General features: G+C 41.4%; 1 protein-coding gene across 3 annotated transcripts in view; it reads right to left on the reverse strand.

Annotated features, from left to right (window-relative positions):
• AP1G1 (adaptor related protein complex 1 subunit gamma 1) overlaps nt 1–27,837 on the reverse strand; it is an 82,175-nt gene that overhangs the window by 41,702 nt on the left and 12,636 nt on the right. For all 3 annotated transcript variants that reach the window (XM_030829688.1, XM_030829684.1, XM_030829682.1), the window contains exons 2-5: nt 20,199–20,402; nt 4,215–4,339; nt 2,977–3,118; nt 908–1,004 (exon numbers count right to left, since the gene is read on the reverse strand). In XM_030829688.1, the coding sequence (XP_030685548.1) occupies nt 908–1,004; nt 2,977–3,118; nt 4,215–4,339; nt 20,199–20,399 (565 nt within the window). In that variant the 5' untranslated portion in view covers nt 20,400–20,402. The remainder of the gene's footprint in view (nt 1–907; nt 1,005–2,976; nt 3,119–4,214; nt 4,340–20,198; nt 20,403–27,837) is intronic.

Consider the following 27,837-nt stretch of genomic DNA (forward strand, 5'->3'; position numbering starts at 1 on the left):
TTTGAGCATTCTGGGCACAGCACTGAATTTATCAAATTAAATATACCATACAATTTTTCCTCTTAGCATTTAGGCCACATGAATTTTCTTTATTCAGAACTTATTTCACTGACTTCAAATAAGAATAAAATGTTTGGGAAAAGAACAGCCACATTCCATTTAATTCCTCTGTTTTATATAAAGATTCTGAGTACCTAATACCAGCTTCTGTCAGAAATAACCCAAAAGAATTTTCACAATTTTTGAGTCTGGCAGGGTCTGGCTCTGTAGCCCAGGCTAGAGTGCAGTGGCACAATCTTGGCTCACTGCAACTTCTGCCTCCCAGGCACAAGCCATCCTCCCACTTCAGCCTCCTGAGTAGCTGGGACCACAGGCATGTGCCACCACACCCAGCTAATTTTCGTATTTTTTGCAGAGATGGGTTCTGACTTTGTTGCCCAGGCTGGTCCTGAGCTCAAGTGATCTGCCCACCTTGGCCTCCCAAACTGCTGGGATTACAGGCATGAGCTACCACGCCCAGCCGCACAAATCGTATACTCCTACTACACGATAATGAAATTTTTTCTTTTATTGTAAAATAGGCAAGAAATCCAAGGATTTTACACATGAAAATTATGGGTAGGCTCATTTGTATATTATACTAAATATTAATAACTTAATATTTTTAATAAAGTAAAAGAGGACCAGAGATGAAAGATAAGTTTACTATGAAGGAATCAGTCTCTAATATAAAACTAGGATATGTGAGTGGAAAGACTTGTCAGACCAGACCTTCCTGGAAAAGTGTCTAAGGCACAGCAGAAAGGCGACTCCACTGTTCTGAGAGACACAGGACTAACATTGCCTTAAGCCTTTTCTCTTTCACTTTCTCCCTCAATACTTCATGAATACATCCAAATTACATTACCATGGTTCTTCTCATTCAATAAATTTTTTGTTGCTGGTAAAAACATCTCCATAAGTTCAGGAACTTTCCTGATGACATGAACAGCACACAGTGCTGCCTATAAAAAAATAAAAAATAAAAGAACAAAAGGTTTATTTCAATTATGCCAGGGCAACCAATCTTATAAAAAAACCACCAACACAAAAATCTCACCAACTAGTTCATCCACTAGAAAAATAAAGAAGGAAGAGTTTAGATATTAGATTTATGGCTGGACACAGTGATGGCCCACTCCTATAATCCCAGCACTTTGGGAGCCCCAAGGCAGGAGAAACACTTGAGCCCAGGAGTTTGAGAACAGCCTGGGCAACACAGCAAGAACCTGCCTCTATTTAAAAAAATTAAGAGGAGAGAAAATTATTTATTAACTGGTTGGGGATTTCCAGTTTATACTGTTATATTAAAGAGATCTTCTAGTTCACCTCTCCCTTTGTTCATATATTGCTAGACAAGCAGGCAAAAACTTTCTACATTAGACTATGTATGGTTAATATGAATTTATCAAAAAGTTAAACATAACTTATGTGGAGTTTTGAGGAAGTAAAAATAGATAACGATCTCAATCTGCGATAATCATACCTCTGAGTAAGATGACTAACAGGCTATAAAAACATCACACAACTGAAAGATATATACTATAAATGCTATAAATCTACTGTTATGTTTAATAGTATCTATGTGGCCCTCAAATGACTCTGCTGACATCAAGAAAATTATTTGAAAAACACTTAGTCTCTACTAAAGAAAAGATGGTTTTACTAGCTTGTTCACTGGAAAATAAAAGTACATTTAAACACTGACTTTGTATATCCCCCAAAGTAACTATAACTACTATATGTTTGAGTCAAATACCATAAAAGTTTAGATATATTAACAAAAATAATTTCTGCTAATTCCATCCATGTTATACTTGGGAGGAAAAAAATATCTTTTTTCTTTTTCTTTTTTTTTTTTTGAGATGGAGTCTCGCTCAGTCACCCAGGCTAGAGTGCAATGGCGCGATCTTGGCTCACTGCAAGCTCTGCCTCAGCCTCCAGGTGTCATTCTCCTGCCTCAGCCTCCAGGTGAGGGACTACGGGCGCCCGCCACCACGCCCGGCTAATTTTTTTTGTATTTTTAGTAGAGACAGAGTTTCACCATGTTAGCCAGGATGGTCTCGATCTCCTGACCTTGTGATCCGCCCATCTCGGCCTCCCAAAGTGCTGGGATTACAGGCATGAGCCACCGCACCCGGCCTATCTTTTTTTTCTAACCTGCAGGAGTGCTTCATTTTAATATGATAATGAGCTTTCTGAACAAGAGTAGCTCACATATTCTTTAAGAAAAAAGACCAGCTTACAAATTAAGAAAATAATTTAACTTTGTTTGCAGCCATCATTAACTGCGTATCATCCTGGGAAATGGCTTGGCCCTTTCAATGCCTCTTTCCCAAACCATTAATAGAGAGGCACAGAAAATGCCAAACAGATCACAGTTTATGTTCATTTCTTGGACTTCTAAATTCCATACACTTCATTTTCAAAGGTTGTAGGGTTCAAGCAATTTTTAAAAACTCAATAAAATGCTTATATCAACAAATAAAATCAGATAGAAGAATAATTCTTTTCTATTACTAATCCATTCAGAAAGTGGGTTCTACATCATTCCCTAATAATTATCTAGGTCCCAATGGAACTGCCCTTCCAGAGACACAAAGGCACTAATACAAAGATATGGGCATTAATTATTAGGACAAAAGTAAATTCATAAAAATCTGTTCATAATCACCTTGTTTTAATACTGTTTAGAATCAGATAACTTAGGAATTTGGTATGCCCCACCTAGGATATATCCAGTAACATATGTTTGTTTATAAATCACTTCCTTAAAAAAAGAGGAATTAAGGTTAATATATAATCATGTAAAACAGATTTACTGCACAGAAAAAATGACTTTACATTATCATCAGATCTTTCAAAAATGAGTAATCTGCCTTCTCATCTCCATAATACTCCCTAATCCAAACAGACATTTGCTTCATTAAAAGTTACCTTTTTTCTTAAGTAAGAGTTGGAGGTTTTCAGGAGCTTCTCTACCTCTCCTGCAAGATCTCTGCACATCTCTGAGGAGCCCATGCAGCCGAGGGTACAAAGTGCTAACCCCTGTACGAATTGCGTGCTATGATTAAGATCACTGCAAAAGAAAAGAGGAAGGTAGGAACAAGCCTGGTGCTCCCCAAGAAGCAGCTTCACAATTTCAAACTAGTTCAGGATGACTCAAGATTTCTCCAATAACAAAAACAATAGGATTATTTGTTGCAGAAAATGTTTATCCCAACTTTATTACAAATTATCAATACAGTAAACAGACTGACAGTCCCTCCTATAGGCTTACAAGCCAATGTTTCCAGGTACCAAAGCAGTAGAAGTTGAAAAACATGTTATCTACTGGATATCAGACACACACTTTAGAAAACAAAGTTGGCAGCGGGGTGGGGGTGGTTCACACCTGTAATCCTAGCACTTTCGGAGGCCGAGGCAGGTGGATCACCTGAGGTCAAGAGTTCGAGACCAGCCTGGCCAACATGGTGAAACCTCATCTCCACTAAAACTGTAAAAACTGGCCGAGCATGGTGGCAGGCGCCTATAATCCCAGCTACTCGGGAGGCTGAGTAGCTACCCAGGTTCAAGTGATTCTTCTGCCTCAGCCTCTCAAGTAGCTGGGACTACAGGTGCACACCACCACATCAGGTTAATTTTTGTATTTTGTATTTTTAGTAGAAACGGGGTTTCACCACATTGACCAGGCTGGTCTTGAACTCCTGACCTTGTGATCCGAGATCACGCCACTGCACTCCAGCCTGGGCAACAGAGCGAGACTCCATCTCAAAAAGAAAGAAAAAAAAAAAGAACAAAGTAGGCCAGGCGCAGTGGCTCAAGCCTGTAACCCTAGTACTTTGGGAAGCCGAGGCGGGTAGATAATCTGAGGTCAGGAGTTCGAGACCAGCCTGGCCAACAGGGCGAAACCCTGTCTCTACTAAAAATACAAAAATTAGCCAGGCGTGGTGGCAGGTGCCTATAATCCCAGCTACTCAGGAGGCTGAGGCAGGAGAATCACTTCAACCAGGATGGCGGTGGGGGAGGATGGTGGCAGCGGAGGAGGATGCAGTGAGCCAAGATCACGCCACTTCACTCCAGCCTGAGCAAAAGAGCAAGACTCTGTCTCAAAGAAAATACAAAAAAGAACAAAGTATTTAATAGTTGTTAGAAGAAAGAAAAGTAAGACTTACTTCTTGATACAGTTGGTCATGAGAAGATGGACATCTTGTCTTTCATCTAACAGCAGCATTGCCCCTAAATAGCCAATGCGTTTGTCTGTAAATTTTTGAGAGGCAATAAGCTTGAGGCACTCCAACTGCAAAAAAAGAAAAAAGAAAGAAAGAAATTAAAAACTTGCTACCACAATCTAGAAAAGCAATGTTTTTAACCCAGAGTCCCCAGCTGGCTAAAGTACAAATGTGTTTCATCAAACTACCTAAATCTTTTCTTTTTTTTTTTGAAACAGAGTTTCACTCTGGTTGCCCAGGCTGGAGTGCAATGGCATGATCTCAGCTCACCGCAACCTCTGCCTCCCAGGTTGAAGCCATCCTCCTGCCTCAGCCTGCCGAGTAGCTGAGATTACAGGAATTAGCCACCATGCCTGGCTAATTTTTGCATTTTTAGTAGAGACAGGGTTTCACCATGTTGGTCAGGCTGGTCTTGAACTCCTGACCTCTGCCGATCCACCTGCCTCAGCCTCCCAAAGTGCTGGGATTACAGGCATGAGCCACTGCACCTGGCTCTCTTCTTTTCTCTTTTCTCTCTCTCTCTCTCTCTCTCTCTCTCCCTCCCTCCCCTCTCCCTCTTTTTTTTTTTTTTTTTGAGACGGGGTTTTGCTCTTGTCGCCCAGGCTACAGTGCAACGGCGCGATCCCGGCTCACTGCAACCTCCACCTCCTGGGTTCAAGCGATTCTCCTGCCTCAGCCTCCCGAGTAACTGGGACTACAAGCCCCCACCACCAAACCCAAGTAATTTTTTTTTTTGTATTTTTAGAACAGACAGGGTTCCAACATGTTGGCCAGGCTGGTCACAAACTCCTGACCACAGATGATCCGCCCGCCTCAGCCTCCCAAAGTTTTGGTATTACAGGCGTGAGCCACCGCGCCCAGCCAAACTACCTAAATCTTTTTAGAAGGCAAAGATTTAAGACCTTTGGATATCTTAATAGAAATCAAGTTCTAGAACAGATCACTTCATCAAGGCCCCATGATATTTGCCATTCAAATAATCTCTCAGTTTTACATTAGTTTTGCAGATTCACACAAACACAAATTAGAAGTATTATAAGAGATTAACAAACCAAATTCCTACTTTAATCCCCAAGTTACATTAAATGAGCACCTAACGTGTATTTAAGGTATAGTTCCATTTTGGGAATTAAAAGACTCAATAATTAGAAATACACCAACCCATACTAACCATGAGGAATGTATAATTAATTTAAAAAGAGAGAGGCAATAACTAAGTTTAATATAATGTGGAAAGTATGTGAACCAAGTACATTCAGAGCTTGATCCAAGTACTATGGGAGAGGGTGAGGGTTTAGAATCCAATACAGAAAAAACGGAAAACTCAGTAGTGGAATTAAGTTAAAAAGATTTACATGATTTCTTCTTTACATCATTGTTAGAAATAGCTTCTTAGGGCTTAAGAGTTCTTGTAAATTAGTTTGTCCCTCTAGTTGGCCTTTCTTGAACCACCTTCAAAATCACTTTGACATACTTTATCACTCCATCTTGACAAACATGGAAAAGGCCAAAACATTACCTCTACAGCAGTATTCAAAGGGCGTACACAAGACAGACTAACCAAGAACAGTTTTAAAAACCATGATCCCCTGTAGAATCATACATCCCAAGGGAAGGGGCTCAAATGGATACCTGTGTATACAGCAAGCTAAAATCACGTAAGACTACTTTCCATTATGAATTTATCTACTAAATTCGAAAGTGAAATTGAGGAAAGTAAAACAGTTCCACAGAGTTGTTTCAAGCTATTTAAAAACTGCTCTCTCAATGTACCTGCATTAAAAACATCTAAAGTTAGCTGAATGACTATACTATCACGAGCATTTCAAAGAAGTCTCCAAGGAAAATAACCAGGATCAAAAAGGAAAACATAAATGCCTTGTGAAATTGAAAAGATTATGTAAGTAACACATCTTCCCTTTCTTCTTCAGATTCAATTTAAATTTAAAAAGCAATTTCTGAAACAGAAGTTGATGAAAGTCATCTTTACAATGTCAACAGAAAATTTACTAAGGTGAGTGGGAAAATCAGAAGCTAAAATATTATCAAACAAATCCTACTCTTTTTCAAACTGGTTTTTCAATCTTCTCATTTCATAATTCTGTAAGTATTTTAGTAGTGTAAGTAAATGTTCCAAGAATCAGATATCAGAGTTTTCATCATCCTCATTCAATATTACTTCTGACAAACTCCAAGCATTACACAAATAAATTATCCAAAATTATTTTATTAGGAATAGGCCACACTCTTAGGCATTAATACTACTTTGTGGTTTTAGGGTCAAGTGTGGTTTTTTTGTTTTTTTCTTTTTTTTTTGGCATGACCATTTCTTATTAAACAAAAAAAGGCAGGCGGGGAGCAGTGGCTCACGCCTGTAATCTCAGCACTTTGGGAGGCCAAGGTGGATGGATCACCTGAGATCAGGAGTTCGAGACCAGCCTGGCCAACATGGTGAAACCCCGTTTCTACTAAAAATACAAAAATTAGCCAGGTGTGGTGGTGGGCGCCAGTAATCCCAGCTACTTGGGAAGCTGAGGCAGGAGAATCGTTTGAAATTTGAAGGCGGAGGTTGCAGTGAGCTGAGATCGCGCCACTGCACTCCAGCCTAGGAAAAGAGCCAAATTGTTTACCAAAAAAAAAAAAAAAAAAACTATACCAAAAAGGGAGGGGAGGGGGGCAGCTGTGGGGTTTGGCCCCAACCCCAGCCCACCCACAGTCTGGTGCTGTCTGAGAGGAGGGGATCTGAGGGAGATCCCAGGCAGGATAGGGATGAGGCAGGACATGAGGCTAGGGGATGCAGAGGTTAGGCAGGAGAGGCTACCAGAGGGTGGGGGGAGCAGGAGGGAGGCAAGAAGAAAACAAAGAGAGAGGAGCAACTGGGGGCCAGCTGGGGAGCTCTGATGGAGCAGGTCAGGAGGTGGAACAGTGGCAGAGTGAGAGTGGAGGGGTCAGTGTCTGGAGAGGCGGAAATGAGAAAGCTGGGGAGAAAGAAGAGGGTGGCGGCTCTGGTGCAGAGCCCATAGCAAGGAGCCAGGCGAAGACTGGCCGGACTTGTCTGCTCCCACCCCAACCTGCAGGCCGAGAGAGGCCTCCCATCCCCAGCCTGTTGGCAGGGGGTCATGCCAATGCCCCATTCTGTCTTCTACTGCTAGGGATCCGGTTCATCCTCCTCTTCGGCAGCTCTCTTCAGCTCGGGCCCTTCATCATCTCCTTCTTCCTCTTCTCCTCCTCCTCCACCACTTCTTTCTTTCGCTCTTTCTGGCTTGCCTTCTCCTCCACCTTCTCCTTCAGGTCCTTGGTGCCCAACTCAGCCACTGCCTCCATGCTTTTCTCCAACATGGTGCTAGGACTGGGGCTGGCAGGGAGCTAGAGTCCCAGGGCCAAGATAGAGGGGCCCTGGACAGTGGAGGGTGGCTGAGACCAGAACCTGGCATTGTGACAGTGGTGGCGGCAGCAGCGGCTGCTCAATCAGGTCAAGTTTTAAGATAGTCACACTAAGTCACCAGTGACTGATGAATACAAGCTGTTTTTTTGTGACATTTGTTTAAGACATACCTAAAATTTGCCCTCTCCTGTGTGCAACAGGCACAGAGAAGAGGTGGAAAAACAAAACAAACAACAACAACAACAAAAAACCTTACCTAAAAACTAAACAGCAAAAAGAAAAACTGAAATTAAAAGGGGCAAGCATTATTTCAATATTCCCCCATTTATACAGTGACTGCTTCAAAAACAAGCATTTGCTTTTTGAAGGTGACAAATCTAAGGGAAAATATAAGGTTATATGACTGGAAATAGCATCTGATATATACACTCCAGTGATGGATTAACTCTGATCACACTTTATACTTAAGTGGCCAGCAATAGTGCTGAGAATATACCATGTTTAATCTTTAAGAATGTTATCAAGGCCGGGTGCAGTGGCTCACACCTGTAATGCTAGCACTTCGGGAGGCCGAGGTGGGTGGATTGCCTGAGCTCAGGAGTTCTAGACCAGCCTGCGCAACACGGTGAAACCCTGTCTCTACTGAAATACAAAAAATTAGCCAAGCGTGGCAGCATGAGCCTGTAATCCCAGCTACCTGGGAGGCTGAGGAAGGAGAATCACTTGAAAGCGGGAGAAGGAGGTTGCAGTGAGCTGAGATCGCGCCACTGCCCTCCAGCCAGGGCAACAAATTGAGACTCTGTCTTAAAAAAAAAAAAAAAAAAAAAAAAAAGGAAAAAAAAGAATGTTATCAAAGTTTTCAAATGTTGAAAAAGAAAGATAAAGGTTTGGGGGAAAAAAGTACAATGGGGGAGACGCACACAAAAGGAGGGCATCCATTTTTCCGCAGCAATCTCCAAATCTCCAAAAGCAAAACTCCACACTGTTGCATGAGTTAAAGAACAGAAGGAAAAGAGTAATCAATTACATGTATCTGCCCCTTAGGTAACAATCTCAAATATTTCAGTGGAGTACTACTACTCCACTTAAAGCTACTTGAAAAACCTACCTGAAACATTTTTAACCACAACTCTAGCAGATGCTTTAAGACCAGAGTAAATAGTCCAGCTTTTATATCCAAACTTCACACAATTAACGGAAAACTTTTACTTCAAACTCTTAGCAGAAGCATTCTAGTCAGCCATTAGCAACAAGCCTAAGAGATTGAAGTTTTCAGCCCTCTTTGTAACAAATACAGTGCCTGAAGAAGTGGTTCCCAAACTTAACTGGTCAGAACAGGTAGGAGAGTTTTGAAAACTATGGGTCACCACCCCCACCCCACCCCCGCCGATATTCTGATGGAGTAAATCTGACATAGACACTGACAATTTAATTTTTACAAAATTTTTCTAGATGACTCTCTTTTTGGGGGAGTAGGTGGGAGAGTCTCACTCTGTCACCCAGGCTGGAGTGCAGTGGTTCTATCTCGGCTCAATGCAACCTCCTCTGACTCTCGCGTTCAAGCAGTTCTCGTGCCTCAACCTCCCAAGTAGCTGGGACTACAGATGCATGCCACCAACCCCAGCTAATTTTTGTGTTTTTAGTAGAGATGGGGTTTTGCCATGTTAACCAGGCTGGTCTCAAACTCCTGGCTTCAAGTGATCTGCCCACCTCAGCCTCCCAAAGTGCTGGGATTACAGGTGTGGGCAATCGCACCCCGCCAAATGGCTCTTAATGTTACAATTTTCTTTGAATTTCAAAGCTATTTTACAAAGAGAACTTTCCATGTTTCTGGCCTTTTTACATTTTCCTGTAGCAAGTACAAATGTTGCCACTTATCAATGTTTAATCCGGTTACCCCTGGATAAAAGCTGCACCTATTTTGTTAGCTTTTAGAACAGTCTCGCACACGGTCAGATGCACATCTAAATTGCTCACACCTGTAATCCCAGCACTTTGGGGAGGCCAAGGCGGGAGGATTCCTTGAGCCCAGGAGCTCAAGACAAGTCCAGGCAACCCAGCAAGACCCCATCTCTACAAAATTTAAAAACAAAAAATTTTGTTTAAAAGTTTCTTTCTTTTTTTTTTTTTTTGAGACAAAGTCTGGCTCTGTCACCCAGGCTGGGGTGCAGTGGTGCGATCTTGGCTCACTGCAACCTCTACCTCCTGGGTTCAAGCAATTCTCCTGCCTCAGCCTCCCAAGTAGCTGAGACTACAGGCACGCACCACTATGTCCGGCTAATTTTTGTATTTTTAGTAGAGACAGGGTTCCACCATGTTGGCCAGGCTGGTCTTGAACTCCTGACCTCAAGCAAGCCACCGTTTCGGCCTCGTGCTGGGATTACAGGCGTGAGCCACCGCGCCGGCCAAAAGTTTCTTAAACAAAGTTTTGTCTTAAAATTTTGTTGAAACTTTTTTTTAAATCAGCTAGGCATGGTGGCATGTGCCTGTAGTCTCAACTACTCAGGAGGCTCAGGCAGCAGGATCGCTTGAACCTCCTGTTGAAGGCTGCAGTGAACTATGATTGCACCACTGCACTCCAGCCTGAGTGACAGAGTAAGATCCTGTCTCTTAATTAAAAAAAAAAAAAAAAAATTGCAGCTTTATGATATGAACAATCACCTTAATGAAAAGATGCAATTAAAATTCTGTAAATATTAACAGGCCTGCAACTGATTGGGTAGATCTTTTTAAAAGTTACCTTTATTTATTTTGGTTTTTTTTGTTTAGGGACAGGTCTTGCTCTATCGCCCAAGCTGGAGTACAATGGCATGATCACAGTTCACTTGTTAGTTCACAGTAACCTCTAACTCTTGGGCTCAGGCCATCCTCCTGCCTCAGCCTCCCAAGTAGCTACAACTATAGGCATGTGCCACCATATGAGGTGAATTTTTTAGTTTTTTTTTTTGAGCTGGAGTCTCGCTCTGTCGCCCAGGCTGGAGTGCAGTGGCACGATCCCGGCTCACTGCAACCCCCGCCTCCCAGGTTCAAGTGATTCTCCTGCCTCAGCCTCTTGAGGAGCTAGGACTACAGGTGCACGGTGCCACGCCCAACTAATTTTTTGTATTTTAGTAAAGACGGGGTTTCACCGTATTGCCCAGGCACTACGGTGCCTAGTCAAACTCCTGAGCTCAGGCCATCTGCCTGCCTCAGCCTCCTAAAGTGCTGGAATTACAAGCATAAGCCACTGTACCCAGCCCTAACTTTTTACTTTTGTAGAGATGAGGTCTCACTATGTTACCCGGGCTGGTCTTAAATTGCTGTCCTCAAATGATCCTTCTGCCTTGGCCTCCCAAAGTGCTGGGATTATAGGCATGAGCCACCAAACCCAACCTATTTCTTTTTAATATTCAGAAATAACTGCCTGGTTTATTCACACACACCTAAAATCATCATTTTTGAAAAGCAAGTTTGTTACAACTGCACTACCACTATGTAGGCCTGACAACATAAAATCTATATAGACCAGAGTCTGTTTTTTCATTCTTTTGGCAGAAAAACAAAAAACAAAAACCTGACATTCCTAGTGAATCCAATTGTTTCTTTTGAGAAAATTATGAAATATTCCACTCAAAATACATAAAAATCACATAACTGTCACTGACCCACCAAGCAGCTTTATCAAATCTTAACATTTCACCCTATTTATTTTAAAGTTTTTAACATTACAAATTCAACTGAAGCCCTCTGTGTAATGGGCCTCAATCTCATTTCTCCATCCCAGAAGTAATCAAAACCCTAAACTGCTGCTCATGACTGCCATGCCATATATTCTTACTACACGTGGAGAGACAGGTGGTTTTAAATGTTTTAAACTTTAAACAAATATCAAACTGTATTCCTGCTCTTTTCACTCAACGGCTTTGAGTATTACTCACATCAAGACAAGAAGTTCTAATTCAGTCATAACTCATTGCTACATAGTATCCCACTTTTGAATATAAACTTACCTATTATCTGAGGACAAACAGATTGTTTGCAATGTTTTACCTATTAGAAACACTGCTGAAATGAATACTCTTATACATACATGTCTTTGTATACTGGAAAATTTATCTAGGTTATATACCTAAGGAGTCTTGATCAAATTCAGATTTTTCAGGTTTTGCTTTGTTCTGTTGTGATCTCATTTTGCAAATATGCACCACTTAGAGCCAGTGGTATGAACTTTCATCAGGAGACATATAATTATTTCTGGCAGTCGTATCTCTTTTGTGACATTAGCAGCACCGATGATCATCATGGGTTGCAAAATGATTATATTCTAATTCATTCCTTCATTTATTAGTTGGACTACAGCTCTAAGAAGAAATTTCTCTATGTAGAAGGAAGGCCATACTATTGCTAAGGAAAGGCAATATAAATGTTTATTTCAGTCAATTACAATTATTATCCTTTTCTTATTGACACAGAGTCTTACTCTGCCAACCAGGATGGAGTGCAGTGGCATGATCTCGCCTCACGGCAACCTCCGCCTCCCAGGTTCAAGCGATTCTCAAGCCTCAGCCTCCGGAATACCTGGGATTACAGGTATCTGCCACCAGGCCCAGCTAATTTTTGTATTTTTAGTAGAGATGGGGTTTCACCATGTTGGTCAGGCTGGTCTCGAACTCCTGAGCTCAAGCAATCTGCCCACCTCAGCTTCACAAAAGACTGAGATTACAGGTTTAGTCACCGCACCCAGCCTACAATTATTATTATTATTATTATTATTATTATTATTATTTTTGAGATGGAGTCTCGCTCTGTTACCCAGGGCAGAGTGCAGTGGCACAGTCTCGGCTCACTGCAACCTCCAGCTCCTGGGTTCAAGCGATTCTCCTGCCTCAGCCTTCTGAGTAGCTGGGATTAATAGGTGCCTGCCACCATGCCCGGTTAATTTTTGTATTTTTAGTAGAGACGGGGTTTCACCATGTTGGCCAGGATGGTATCAAACTCCTGACCTCATGATCTGCCCGCCTCAGCCTCCCAAAGTGCTGGGATTACAGGCATGAGCCACCATGCCCGGCCGATTATTATTCTTATTAATACTCAAATTATCTCTTTTGGGGGTATGACTGCCTCTTCTGGTGACTACTGAAACCTTTTGACATGATCTTTGCAGTCTTTCTTGCTTTCTGGCATAGTAACATCATTCAAGCTTATTTTGTACATTTCCTTACCCTGGATTTGGGATCAGCCATCTTTCCCATGGGCTGAAAATAGTATTTGGAGACCACAGTCTAGGCTTAAGGATAGCTCATTGCTCTGGTCTGGTCATTAATTCTGAGGCTTTTCAAGGAATAGTACTAGCTTAAGTACTTTTTTTTAAGAAAAAATTCCTTAATGTGAGAAGCGTGTCTACTAAACCCTATGACAGTCACCCATATATTACTGTAGAGCATTTGTTTACAGCTTTAACAAGAGTGGCTATTATCATCACTTATTTGCAATAATGTACTACCTGTACAGTGTAATAAAAAAATAAGAAAATGTATAAGGATGTCAAAGGAAAAAAAAGAACTGCCATTGTTTGCACACAATAGTAGTATTGGCTACATGGAAACAATGATGTCTACAGAGACTCTTAGAACCAAGTTCAATAATGTGGCAAAGCAGACAAATATTTTTAAAAATCAATTCTATCACTATAGATCTACAACGTAATTATTTAAAATTTTAAAGGATACTATTTGCAATAGAAACAGGAGCTCTAAAGAACCTACAAATATATTTCTCCAAAGATGTGTAAGACTTAAAAATCCTGTGTTTTAAGGGAAATTTTTTAAAAATTTTTTAAAAAGATGTATAAGACTGTATGGAGAACACTGTAAAATTTAGAGAAGCTAAAGAAGTGCAGTCCTATCCTACACAGATGGAAGGGAAGAATATCCTACACAGGTAATTGGGTATGGCAAGAAGGCTAGAACTGAGGAAAAACAGAATCAGGCCCAGCCTAAAAGCAGCATACTACTGACATGTGGAAACGTAGATTTCCATTCCACAAATCTTATTATGTTTCTAAGAGAAACTAGAAATCCAGATTTCTGTGGAAATTCTTTTTTTTTTTTATGTACTGGCAGAAACAATTTTAAATACCATACAGGACAAAAAAGAACACATCTGTGGAAGAATTTGGCCCCAAGCCACCAGTTTTCTACTCCTGCAATCTACCTACTTATCTTTAGATAATTCACTAATATTTCTGGGTTGTGCTTAACCCACACACACAAAAGGTTACACACACTACAGGAAATCTATCACCACTTTTGTTATAAAAATGCTGAGGATACTGTCTCTTACATTATTAAGAGACTCCTAGACAAAAGGTCCACATAAAAAAATCTCTTAGAATTCAGTGCTTCAAAAAACACTGCTGTCCTTTAGGAAATGGTAAAATGAGTAACATTTGAGGCTTTTTATATACAAAATGCGTCTAACACTTATAACTTAATCTTCATAATAACACCATAAAGTAGGCATTAAGATTGTCCCCATCTTACAGATGAGGAAACTGAGACACAGAAAGGTTAAAGATCTTGCTCAAAGCCAAAAGTCACATCCAGGCAGTCTGGTTCTCTGCAGTTTTGCTCTTCCATCTTGGCAATAACAACTACCTAAGAGCTGACTGTCTCTTTTCTTGCCTTAGCTGTCAACGCCAACAGCAACTACACTGGCCTTGTGCTCTAAATGCTTCCTTTTCCCAACTCTTAATTTCTAGTATTCTTTTTCTCTTTAATGTACATGCTGGTAGTTTATGCCATCTAAAATCCTTTGTATAGCAAGGCAGGGCTAGGATATTTTTTTGTTTTTGCTGTTTGAGACAGAGTCTCGCTTTGTCACTCAGGCTGGAGTGCAATGGTATGATCTCGGCTCACTGCAACCTCCACCTTCAAGGTTCAAGTGATTGTCCTGCCTCAGCCTCTGGAGTAGCAGGGATTACAGGCGCCCACCATCACGCCCGGCTAATTTTTGTATTTTTAGTAGAGACAGAGTTTCACCATGTTGGCCAGGATAGTCTCAAACTCCTGACTTCAGGTGATCCCCCCACCTTGGCCTCCCAAAGTGCCAGGATTACAGGCATAAGTCACCGTGTCCATCCTACTCCTTAAGTTTTATTGTAAAACTTAAGACTTTCAAAATATAGCTACTAGAAATTTTTAAATTTCTACGTAGCCTATATTTTATTTCTATCAGCACCATACTAGATACTGCAGTAAAAAGTTTTAAAAAGGTGAAATCAGTTTTAATATTCTTTAATCAATATATCTAAAATATCATTTCAACATATGATCAACACAAAAATTATAATTAGGTATTTTACACTTGCTTTTGCACTAAAGCTTCTATATACAGTATGTACTTTACACTTACAGCACATCTCAATTTGTACATTTTTGTCAGAAATAGCTAAACTAAAAAGAAAAAAAAGAAATAGCTGAACTGTATTTAGATTTCATAAAATTTACTATTTATAAAGTAGACTCACATACCCAAGTTGTTTAAAACATATTTAAAAGTCTTCCAATAACTAAGCTGGGTGTGGTGGCTCACACCTGTAATCCCAGCACTTTGGGAGGCCAAGATGGTGGATCATTTGAGGTCAGGAGTTCAAGACCAGTCTGGCCAACATGGTGAAACCCTGTCTCTACCAAAAATACAAAAATTAGCCGGGTGTGGTGGCGGGTGCCTGTAGCCCAGCTAGTCAGGAGGCAGAGGCAGGAGAACCTCTTGAACCTGGGCAGTGAAGGCTGCAATGAGCCGATATCATGCCACTGCACTTCAGCATGGGCAACAGAGCGAGACTCCATCTCAAAAAAAAAAAAAAAAGTTTTCCAATAGCTAAATCAATTACCAAAAAAAACTTATTTTCCTTTAGGATTCACCTCAGTTGAAACAGCCACATTCCAAGAGGTCAATAGCTACATGCAGCTACTGGTTACCATAATGAACACAGCATCTAACAAATAAAATGCAATTAAAGAGTGGCTGCAGGCTGGGCATGGTGTCTCACACCTGTAATCCCAGCACTCTGGGAAGCCAAGGCAGGTGCATCACCTGAAGTCAGGAGTTTGAGACCAGCCTGGCCAACACGGTAAAACCCCATCTCTACTAAAAATACAAATATTAGCTGGGCATGGTGGCAGGCGCCTGTAATCCCAGCTACTCAGGAGGCTGAGGCAGGAGAATCCCTTGAACCTGGGAGGCAGAGGATGCAGTGAGTCAAGATTGTGCCATTGTACTCTAGCCTGAGTGACAAGAGCAAAACCCTGTCTCAAAAAAAGTGGGCCAGGCATGGTGGTTCACACCTGTAATCCCAGCACTTTGGGAGGCCAAGGTGGGCAGATCATGAGGTTAGGAGATCGAGACCACCCTGGCTAACACGGTGAAACTCCGTCTCTACTAAAAATACAAAAAAATTAGCCAGGCATGGTGGCAGGCGCCTGTAGTCCCAGCTACTAGGGAGGCTGAGGAAGGAGAATGGCGTGAACTCAGGAGGTGGAGCTTGCAGTGAGCCGAGATCACACCACTGCACTCCAACCTGGGCAACAGCGTGAGATTCCATCTCAAAAAAGAAAAAAGTGCTATTATAAACAAATGAAAATGCACTGTGAGGCGCGGTGGTCACGCCTTATCCAGCATCTGGAGGCCGAGGCGGCGGATACGAGTCAGAAGAGAATGGCTAAACAGTAAACCCTCTCTACTAAAATAAAAAAATAGCCGGCGATGTGGCGAGCCTGTATCCAGCTACTCGGAGCTGAGCAGGAATGGGGACCCCGGGGGGAGCCTGCAGTGAGCCGAGAGGCCACTGCACTCAGCTGGGAGACAGCGAATCTGCTCAAAAAAAAAAAAAAAAAAAAAAAAAAAAAATGGCACTGTGACCATATGTGCAGGTGACAAAATCTAGATATGAACCTCTTACAGGCATATTATAAAGGTAATTCCAACAGGTAGGGTACCAAATTACTGATATGAACAAGATGGTGACTCATTCAAACAGAGGAAACAGAATAAGAACTTAAAATTATGATTCCCCATCCCATTTAGAAAAATATTTTATGATAAAATTTTAGCAGTTTTCTCGAGCATTTACACTTTCTAAGAATTAAATTTTTTTTTTTTTTTTTTTTTTTTTGAGACAGAGTCTCGCTCTGTCGCCCAGGCTGGAGTGCAGTGGCGCAATCTTGGCTCACTGCAAGCTCCGCCTCCCAGGTTCACGCCATTCTCCTGCCTCAGCCTCTCCGAGTAGCTGGGACTACAGGCGCCCGCCACCAAGCCCGGCTAATTTTTTTGTATTTTTAGTAGAGACGGGGTTTCACCGTGGTCTCGATCTCCTGACCTCGTGATCCACCCGCCTCAGCCTCCCAAAGTGCTGGGATTACAAGCGTGAGCCACCGGGCCCGGCCAGAATTAAATATTTTATCAAATAATTAAATCCCAAAATATCTTCAAATGCCACCTAACCTTAAAAGCACATTCTATTTAAACATATTAAAGAAATGAATCTTAGAAAACATAGAGAGATTTTTTACAAAATGAAATATCCCCCAAAGTCTTAAATCTACTCTGATTCCAAATTCAAGAATTTGCCCTTAGTCCGGGTACTGTGGCTTACACCTATAATGACAGCACTTTGGGAGGTTGAGGCCCAAAGATCACTTGAGCCCAGGAGTTCAACACCAGCCAGGGCAATGTGGCAAAAACCCAACTCAACAATTTTTTTTTTTTTTTTGAGAAAGAGTCTCACTCTGTCGCCAGGCTGGAGTGCAGTGGCACGATCTCAGCTCATTGCAACCTCTACCTCCCAGGTTCAAGCGATTCTCCTGCTTCAGCCTCCTGAGTAGCTGGGACTACAGGTGTGCACCACCATGCCCAGCTAATTTTTGTATTTTTAGTAGAGATGGGGTTCCACCATGCTGGCCAGGATAGTCTCAATCTCTTGACCTCATGATCCACCCACCTCGGCCTCCCAAAGTGCTGGGTTTACAGGCGTGAGCCACCACGCCCAGCCCAAATTTTTTTTTTTAATTAGCTGACCGGGCATAGTAGTGCACGCCTGTAATCTCAGTACTTTGAGAGGCCAAGACACGTGGACTGCTTGAGCTCAAGAATTCAAAATGAGCCTGAGCAACACAGCAAAGCCCTGTTTCTACAAAAAACACAAAAATTAGCCAGGTGTGGTTCCCAGAAGGTCGAGGCTGCAGTGAGCCCAGCAGAAAGTAAGCTTGAGGTGTCCACTGCACACTCCAGCCTGGGCAACAGAGTGAGATCCCGTCTCAAAAAATTAGCTAGGGCTGGGCGCAGTGGCTCACTCCTGTAATCCCAGCACTTTAGGAGGCCGAGACGGACAGATAACGAGGTCAGGAATTCGAGACCAGCCTGGTCAATATGGTAACACTCCGTCTCTACTAAAAATACAAAAATTAGCCGGGTGTGGTGGCACACACCTGTAGTCCCAGCTACTCAGGAGGCTGAGGCAGAAGAATCTTTTGAACCCAGTAGGTGGAGGTTGAAGTGAGCGGAGATCACGCCACTGGACCCCAGCCTGGGCAACACAGCGAGACTCTGTCTCAAAAAAAAAAAAAAATTAGCTGGGTGTGGTGCCATGCACCTGCAGTCCTAGTGACTCGAGAGGCTGAGGCAGGAGGAGAACTTGAGCCCAGCAGGTTGAGGCGACAGTGAGCCATCACTGAGCCACAGCGTGGGCCACAGAGCAAGACCCTGCCTCTAAAAACAACAAAAAAAGAATATGCTCTTAAAGAACTTCCTTGGGAATATGTAAATGTACTGCTTCCAAAATGTTAATAACGGTTATCGCTGACGAATTAAGAGTCTTCTCCCTCACTAGACTTTTTTATAGCCCAATTTCTAATATATCAGATTTCTGTAAATCTAACCTAATACTTAAAATCAATCAACCAATCAACAAGAACACGTGGGCATCTATTGGCTTTATACTATGACACACACTATATGGATAACCACCTGGATCAATTTTTGATGCGGTAAAGCTTATAACTGAAACATCGGAGCCTCAGGGTTTCATTCCACTCCTAACACTCTACGAATGAAATATGAAATATATTTCAAAGAACGTATTATATTTTTAGAAACTATTCATGTGAAAGAGAAGAATGCTATTATGACATTAATTCTGTCCCAAACCAAATATATGAATATATTGATGAGCCGGCCGTTGCTTCTGCCTGGCCCCTTTTCTTTTGATCCAGTCCCCTTTCCTCTGATACTAACACATCAATTTTTCTTTGGGAAACTAATGGACTCCCACTCTTGATCATGTATTTCTAAAGATGTTGACCCCACTCCAAACCCCAAGATGAGTATAAAACCCAAGTCAGTCTGATAAGATTAAATCCCAGTACTTTTTTGTTTTAACTTGGGGGCAGGAGATCTCCTTCCACTGAAATTACTGACCTAAACAGAAAATAAGCTGATGACTATCTTTCCTGATAGTGTTACACATTCTTTCTTTCAACTGGGCAGTCTGTTCCTTAGAGAGACTATTTAGCATATAATACAATTCTTAAATTATTAAAATAAAATTTAATAGCATTAATATGAAATAAAAAATAACCCACTATTTCCTTTTCTGTGACTAAATCCCACTTATGACAATATAAACATGGAAAGAAGAAAGGATTTATCATTGAGACTGTCATTCTAAAAGCCCAGACTGGACATATTAGATAGTAACCATTTGTGCATGGGAGAGAATCAGCAGCCAGATCTGCTCTAGTTACAGCAATCAAGGCACAAAGTAATTAGAACAAAATAGACGCCACCAATTGGCAACCACCTAATTTCCTTAACTTAAAAACATACTGTGAACTTCTCCACACAACATTGTGCCCAGATAAAGTAATTAAGAAGACATTTAGCAAGCTTCAAAAAAAAAACAAAAAAACAAATAGGATCTTACTCTATTAACCAGGCTGGAGTACAGTGGTGCAATCATAGCTCACTGAGGCCTTAAAACTCCTGGGGCACAAGCAATCCTCTTGACTTAGCTTCCTGAGTAGCTGGGACTAAAGGCATGCTCTACCACAGCACACTTTTTTTTTTTTTTAAGAGCAGGGTCTCACTATGTTGCCCAGGCTGATCTCAAACTCCTGGCCTCAAGTGATTCTCCCATTTCAGTGTCCCAAGTAACTGGGATTACAAGCAAAAGCCACCATGTCCAGCAAGAAACATTTTCTTAAATATTCATTATAGTCCAGGTACTCTGGCAGAACAACCACATAATCCTGGTCAATCTTTAAGCAAGCTAGTTGCCACCATCAAAACATTCTCTCATCCGTATAATGAGACTCCCAATGGAAAGGATAATTGATAGCAATATCATGCCTTTCCAGGTCTGCGGCTTGCTCTCTCAATCTTACCCTCAGTTCCACAATGATCAGACTACAAGGCCATCAAAAGTACCTCCCCACCAGAAAAAGATGGACAATCCCTGAGCAACAGTGTCAAAGAATACCCTTGCTACATGTCTCAGCCCAGCCTACCTGTCCAAAGTGAGCAGGGTAGCCCAGCATGTGCATATACAGTAATTTTGCCACATTCCGACATCGGTATGTATTGTCTTCTTCTCTAAAAGATGACCGGATTGCAGCACATTCTTTCTGGATCATTTCTCGTTCTTCAGCTTGGGTTCGGGCTGTCCGGATGGTCCGGATCAGCTCCCGCAATCTGATGGGGGCTGGCATCCTCTGGATATGGAAAGACATTAAATAGAGATGTTCACATTTTTTACTACCAAAGCTATTCACACAACTTCCCATTTAAATTTTTGACTAGTTTTTAAGAATTCAAGACTTGCCAAATCCAGCTTAGCTAAGCTAAACAAAGCGTGCTAAGCTTCTGCAAAGCTATTACATACAGACCTCTCAACTCTGTACATTTCTGGAAAGGCTACAAACAAAAATGGTTAAGTATTAAATTAAGCAAAATAAGACAAAGAATACACCAAATATGTAAAGTCTATCACTAATATCAAAATATCTCAGAAACTAATACAACTCAAATCTTTACTCAATCCTTAAAGTAATAAGGAAAGGCCTATGCCTAACCTTAGAAAAGATAGACATTATCTGTTCAACTGCTGTTAAACATAACATAGCTCAACAAAAATAAATATAGTCATAATCATAGCTCAACTCAACAAAATATGAGGGGTTAAGAGAGAAGACCAATTGTCAGATTAAAACACATTCAACAAACTGTAATCATCCCAGTACACTGCATGTATACTTTGAAAATGTGATGAGGAAAAAATAAACTAACCTCAGAAAATAAGGCTATTAGTGTCACGAATATCTTTTAAAAGTAAAAAAAAATATGTTAATAAAGGACATACAACAGCCTAAATAATTGTTAAAAAACAAACAAAAAAAAACAATGTGCACTACCTAATTTCAAGAATTACTACAAAGCTATAGTAATCAGGGAAATGTGGAACTAACTGAATTTAAGAATAGACTGAAGCAGGCCAGGCACGGTGGCTCACGCCTGTAATCCCAGCACTTTGGGAGGCCGAGGTGGGCGGATCACCTGAGGTCGGGAGTTCGAGACCAACATGGAGAAACCCCATCTCTACTAAAAATACAAAATTAGCCGGCCATGGTGGCACATGCCTGTAATCCCAGCTACTCAGGAGAATTGCTTGAACCCAGGAGGTGGAGGTTTCAGTGAGCCAAGATCACATCATTGCCCTCTAGCCTGAGCAACAAGAGTGAAACTCCATCTCAAAAAAAAAGAATAGACTGAAACAAAACTGAAAGTTTAGGAATAAACCCACACAAATATGCACAAGTGATTTTTAACAAAGAGGCCAAAGTTATTCAATAGGAGCAAGATAGTCTTTCAACGAATGGTGCTGGCAACTATCTCTCTCCATGGGGGGAAAAGATTAACCTCAATCCTAACCACACACAATACACAAAAATTAACTAAAAATGGATCACAAACCTAAAAGTCAAAGCTAAAACTAAAAATCTTCCAGAAGAAAACACAGAGGAAAATCTTTGCAAACAGGTTAAACAGAGAGACTTCACACACAACCACAAAGTATAAAAGAAAAACTTAATAACTGTACCCTATCAAAGTTTAAAATTTTTGCTCTTCAAAAGACATCATTATGAAAATAGGGCACACCAGCCGGGCACAGTGGCTCATGCCTTTAATGCCGCACTTTGGGAGGCCGACGCAGGCAGATCACCTGAGGTCAGAAGTTCGAAACCAGCCTGGCCAACATTGCAAAACCCTGCCTCTACAAAAAATACAAAAATTAGCTGGGCGTGGTGGCACACACCTGTAGTCTCAGCTAATTGGGATACTGAGGCAGGAGGATTGCTTGAGCCTGGGAGGCAAGACTGCAGTGAGCCAAGATCACACCACTGCAATCCAGCCTGGGCAACAGAGCAAGACTCTCTCAAAAAAACAAAAAGAATAACAACAACAACAAAAATCCTCACAGAACTGTAAAACAATAAGCCAGAAGAGTCAATTTTACCATGTTGACTTTAAAGAGTTTATTTTAAAGTAAACAAAAAAGCCCTTGAACTAAACAATGAAGACCTATTTGATCAGTTATAGAATATATACCTGAGAAAATTACTAGTTGTTCTAACCTGCTTAAAGGCATATTTAACCACTCAAGTAACAAAACATTATTGTAAAATCTTGTGAAGAATGTTGTATGTAGATAGGGAAACCCTGTCTCTACAAATAATTTAAAAAAAAAGTTAGCCGAACATAGTGGCACACGACTACTGTCCCAGCTACTCAGGCGACTGAGGCAAGAGGACAACCTGAACCCTGGAGGCTGAGGCTGCAGTAAGCTGTGACACTGCATCCTGGGTGACGGAGTGAGACCCTGTTGCAAAAAAAAAAAAAAAAAAAAAGTTGTGTGTAATGGGTGTATTAAGATATGGTCATACAGCTGGGCCTACAAAAGCTAACACTAAACTGTCTTTTTTTTTTTTTGGCGGAGTTTCGCTCGTTGCCCAGGCTGGAGTGCAATGGCGCACACCGCAACCTCCACCTCCTGGGTTCAAGCACTTCTCCTGCCTCAGCCTCCCAAGCAGCTGGTATTACAGGCATGCACCACCATGCTTGGCTAATTCTTGTATTTTTAGTAGAGACGGGGTTTCACCATGTTGGTCAGGTTGGTCTTGAACTCCTGACCTCAGGTGATCCACCCGCCTTGGCCTCCCAAAGTGCTGAGATTACAGGTGTGAGCCACCGCGCCAGGCCAACACTAAACTCTTATACGTGGGATAGCTGAAGGTAGTCTCACCTCAAAAATGAAGTCATTTTCGGAGTCAATAAACTAGAGACGAGAACTATGGGGGATGGAAGGCTAAAAAAGATTCTATTAATCTGAACCATAAAGGTGTTAAGATGTCTAGACGGGAGTTTCTGTATGGCGGGTTGAAAGACCATGCCCTCCAAACACAGGCAGGTCAAAAAAGCCACCTGTTAAGCTATGAACCTTTTGGCATTCTAAACTGGTAAAATCAGACTGAAAGAGAAGATAATGCTTAATATATGTGGAGAAGGGCAATGACAAATCTTCAGGAACTTTTACTTATTTCTACCCTAGATATATAAGAAAGTCTATTCTGAAAATCCTAGCCCTTTCCAACCCTGAAAAACAAAGAAATGTGAGTCTGTATTTTGGCCAAAGCACTGAAAGGAAGGAAGTACACCACAGGAACCAAGCACTGGAAGTAACAGGAAGTTAAAGAATTACAAGTGAGGAGGTTGGGTGCAGTGGCTCACACCTGTAATTCTAGCACTTTGCGAGCATTGAGGTGGGTGGATCACCTGAGGTCAGGAGTTCGAGACCAGCCTGGCCAACATGGCAAAACCCCGTCTCTACTAAAGATACAAAAAATAGCCAGGCGTGGTGGCGCACACCTGTGATCCCAGCTACTACGGAGGCTGAGGCAGGAGAATCGCTTTAACCCGGGAAGTGGAGATTACAGTGAGCCAAGATTGCATCACTGCACTCCGGCTAGGGCGACAGCGCGAGACTCTGTCAAAAAGAAAGAAAAAAAAAAGAATTACAAGTGAGGCTAGGCACGGTGGCTCACACCTGCAATCACAGCACTTTGGGACACAGACGCGAGCAGATCGCTTTAGCCCAAGAGTTCAAGAATAGCCTGGGCGACATGCCGAAACCCTGTCTCTACAAAACAAACAAAATGAGCCAGGCATGGTGGCATGCACCTGTGGTCCCAGCTACTTGGGAGGCTGAGGTGGGAGGATGACCTGACCCTAGGAGTGAGGCTGCAGTGAGCTGAGATCAGGCCACTGTACTCCAGCCTGGGGGATGGCACAAGACCCTGTCTCAAAAAACACAAAAAGCAAACAAACAAAAGAAATAACAATAATAAACTCCAACCTTTTTTTAAAAAAGTCCTGAACACAGTAATGAAACTATACAGAACATAGCTGAGAATCCAAAAACACATTTTTATTATCTCAAGCAGCCAATATAGAGAGTGACATATCAACACACTAAAACATCTACTTTACTCCAAATAGAGGTCCTCATTCAGCCTGTTCTGGAATAGAAGCTACAAATCAGAAAACTGTTATGGGAAAGAGGGGAGGAGGGTGGACCCAGGAGATAGAAACTGCTTTAGAAAAGGACATCTATGATATTTAAAAATGTCACCCAACACCAAGGGAGGAAACAAAAGCAGCAACGAAAACAAACAAATAAAAATCTACATACAGCAGAAACAAGCATTTTTAAAACAGTCTGGAGCTACTTACTGTGTAACCAAAAAGTAGCCAACTCCCACTAAGGTCCTAAGAGCACCAATAAATTATAAACAGTACCACAATGTAGTTTTTGTTGTTGTTTTTTGCTTTCTTTTTGAGACAGGGTCTCACTTTGCCACCCAGGCTGGAGTGCAGTGGCGCAATCTCGGCTCACTGCAGCCTCTGCCTCCTTGGCTCAAGCGATCCTCCCACCTCAGCTCCCCAAGTAGCTGGGACTACAGGCGCAAGCCACCACGCCAGGCTAATTTTTGTATTTTTTGTAGAGATGAGGTTTCATCATGTTGCCCAGGCTGGTCTCGAACTCCTGAGCTCAATCGATCCACCCGCCTTGGCCTCCCAAAGTCCTGGGATTACAGGCGTGAGCAACCACACCTGGACCATAATGTGGTTTTATAAAAAGACCTTGATTCTCCAAGAAGTGATTAAAATAAGATTAACATTTAACATTCAATTCACAGGGAAAAAACATGAATACAAAATTATATCTGTATTATAACCAACTTCTAAAAATTTTACAGTTCAGGTAACATCTGCCCTTACTAATTTAACTACCTGACCCGTCAAAGACTGAGAAAGGTATGTTAAAGTCTACCACTATGATTGTGTTTCCAACATTTAGTATTTCAATGGTTTCACTCTACGCTTAAGTGTTCCCTATTTTATATTCATTATGGCTTGTACACTCTAACAAAATAAAATGTCCCTCTTTGTCCTGTTTTTTTTAAAGCAAATAATAAAAACATCTCTTAAAACAAGGATGGAAAGGGAACACAAAAATAATTAAAAGTCTGACTTAAGGGACACGGATTATAGATTAATGTGTTTCAGTTTTTATTAACAGTTATATGATAAATAATGATAAAAACAAAGGAAAAAAGGAAACATAAAATTCATTTTAGAAAAATTTCTATCCAAAATGGTTAAGCAAAATTGGGTTTTGGAGCTTAAACTAAAAAAGATTACTTTATATGCCCAAAGAATCAAAATTATAAACTAAAGGAAAAAAAATTTAAATAGAAGAAGAAAAAAATAATGTGTGCATGTTTCAATTCTCCTAAAATTTATGGCCAAAATGGGGAAGATGACTATTTTCCAACACCTTCACAAATCCCTTTAAGTATAAAGATTTTTCTCATACAGCAATACCATTCTCAGGCCATGAGAAGTACCTTTTTTTTTTTTTTGCTTTGAAATGCCTATTTTTCCCACAAAATACAAGCTCCCTAAGGCTAGATCTTCATTTGCCTTGTTCACTCTTGTATCCCCCTATAAGAATACAAACTTGATAAATACTATATTTATTAAATCCTAAATGCTAAAATATCTTTAAAAAAAATTGAATTGTCCTTTCCAAAGCACACAAAATAAAGGTATACCAGCTGCTCACCAACAGCTACGGAAAAAGGGTGTCAGAACTCAACCCAGTTCTCTCTTCTACCCTGCCCAGATAACGTTCTCCCTGCTTCAGAACTCACACTGCCCGCTGTGCACTTTCAGCTACTGATAGCCAACCATCAAGGACACAACCAAAAAGCTGGAGCTTCTGCAGCTATGTGGTCAGTCTTCCCCTAAAAGACTTCAAGTTATTTGAGCTCTAAATCTAAAAACAAAATCCTAAAACTTAACTTTTCAACATTAAAATCACCTATTTTTCTATCCAACAAAGATTGTACTTGAAGAAGTCTTTCTGGCTAAACAATAAGAAAAGACCCAAACAAATAAACGAGACTTCAATTAACTTCACCACTGACTACTGTGTCAGTCACAGACTTTAAGTCTGGCTGAGAATGTTCAAGGGATGTAAGTTAACATCAGGCAAAACCCTCCAAAGAAGTTACCATGCTAGGCCGGGCGCGGTGGCTCACACCTGTAATCCCAGCACTTTGGGAGGCCGAGGCGGGCGGATCACGAGGTCAGGAGATCGAGACCACAGTGAAACCCCGTCTCTACAAAATATACAAAAAATTAGCCGGGCATGGTGGCAGGCGCCTGTAGTCCCAGCTACTTGGAGAGGCTGAGGCAGGAGAATGGCGTGAACCCCGGAGGCGGAGCTTGCAGTGAGCCAAGATTGTGCCACTGCACTCCAGCCTGGATGACAGAGCGAGACTCCGTCTCAAAAAAAAAAGAAGTTACCATGCTTTCCCTCTTGCATTCTCCAGATGGCCTATATTTTTATATTATGGGCCATACAGAACCCCTATTTCAGATTTTTATTTCATGTGTATACCTGAGTTGCTTTAACGCATTTACAACCTGCAAAATACTATGACTAGAATGTGACACGAGGAAAGCTTAAATCAAATCAACTGATTGTATTATGCTTCAATCAGACTTTTACTTTACAATACATCTTAGATATTCTGGCTATCATTACACTGATCTAGCCTAGCTGGTTTTCTCACTGCCTGTGTTTTTGTGGTTTTCTTTCTTTTGAGGGGAGTAGAGGGGTGCATACCTATTTCCCCTATATGAAGAAATGTGTTCACAGAAGGGAAATGGTCTACAGAGTGAATAAACGGAAAAGACCAGAGTTAGAACTTCACTGTTTGAATAGGAGAGATTAAATCTGGAGATAGGCCAGGTGTGGTGGCTCGTGCCTGTAATCCCAGCACTTTGGGAGGCCGAGGCAGGTAGACTGCTCAAGTCCAGGAGTTCAAGACCGGCCTGAGTAACATGGCGACATCCAGTCTCTACTAAAAACACAAAAATTAGTTGGGTGTGGTGGCGCATGTGTCTGTAGTCCCAGCTATTCAGGAGGCTGATGTGGGAGGATCACTTGAGCCAAGGGGACAGGGGTTGCAGTGAGCTGAGATCGAATCACTGTACTCCAGCCTGGGTTGCGGAGTGAGACCATCTCAAAAATAATAATAATGATAAAATGAAATAAATCTGGGGATAAGTATTCTGGTCATCAGAGAGGCAAACACCATTGTAAGACAAGCATAATTCTTTGATCAGGTTTCACCATGGCCTAATATGATGAAACACTCAAGACCAACTTTATATGATCTGATTTCAGGCTCACAGTGCAACTTTCTGATTATTAAATACTTCCTTAAGCGCCTCAAATCCCAAGTACCTCCATACAAGGAATAGTGTCCTGTGGAATGCAGGCACAGGTAATTCAGGAGAAAAGCATATTCCCCCCGTTGTGTATTACAATACTACAGTATTATTATAACTTACAAATCAGTGTGTTTGATTGGTCTCGATCACCCCTAGGAGATGAACTACTGAAATGGAATTTCTGGATCTTCAAGGCTAAAGAATAGGCTGTGGAATGTAGGATCACATTGAGATACCACCCCACCCTGTCTAGGCAGCCAGATGGCATCCCTCTAAGAGGACTTA

This window comes from Nomascus leucogenys, chromosome 2 (assembly GCF_006542625.1).
Source record: "Nomascus leucogenys isolate Asia chromosome 2, Asia_NLE_v1, whole genome shotgun sequence".
NCBI lineage: Eukaryota > Metazoa > Chordata > Mammalia > Primates > Hylobatidae > Nomascus > Nomascus leucogenys.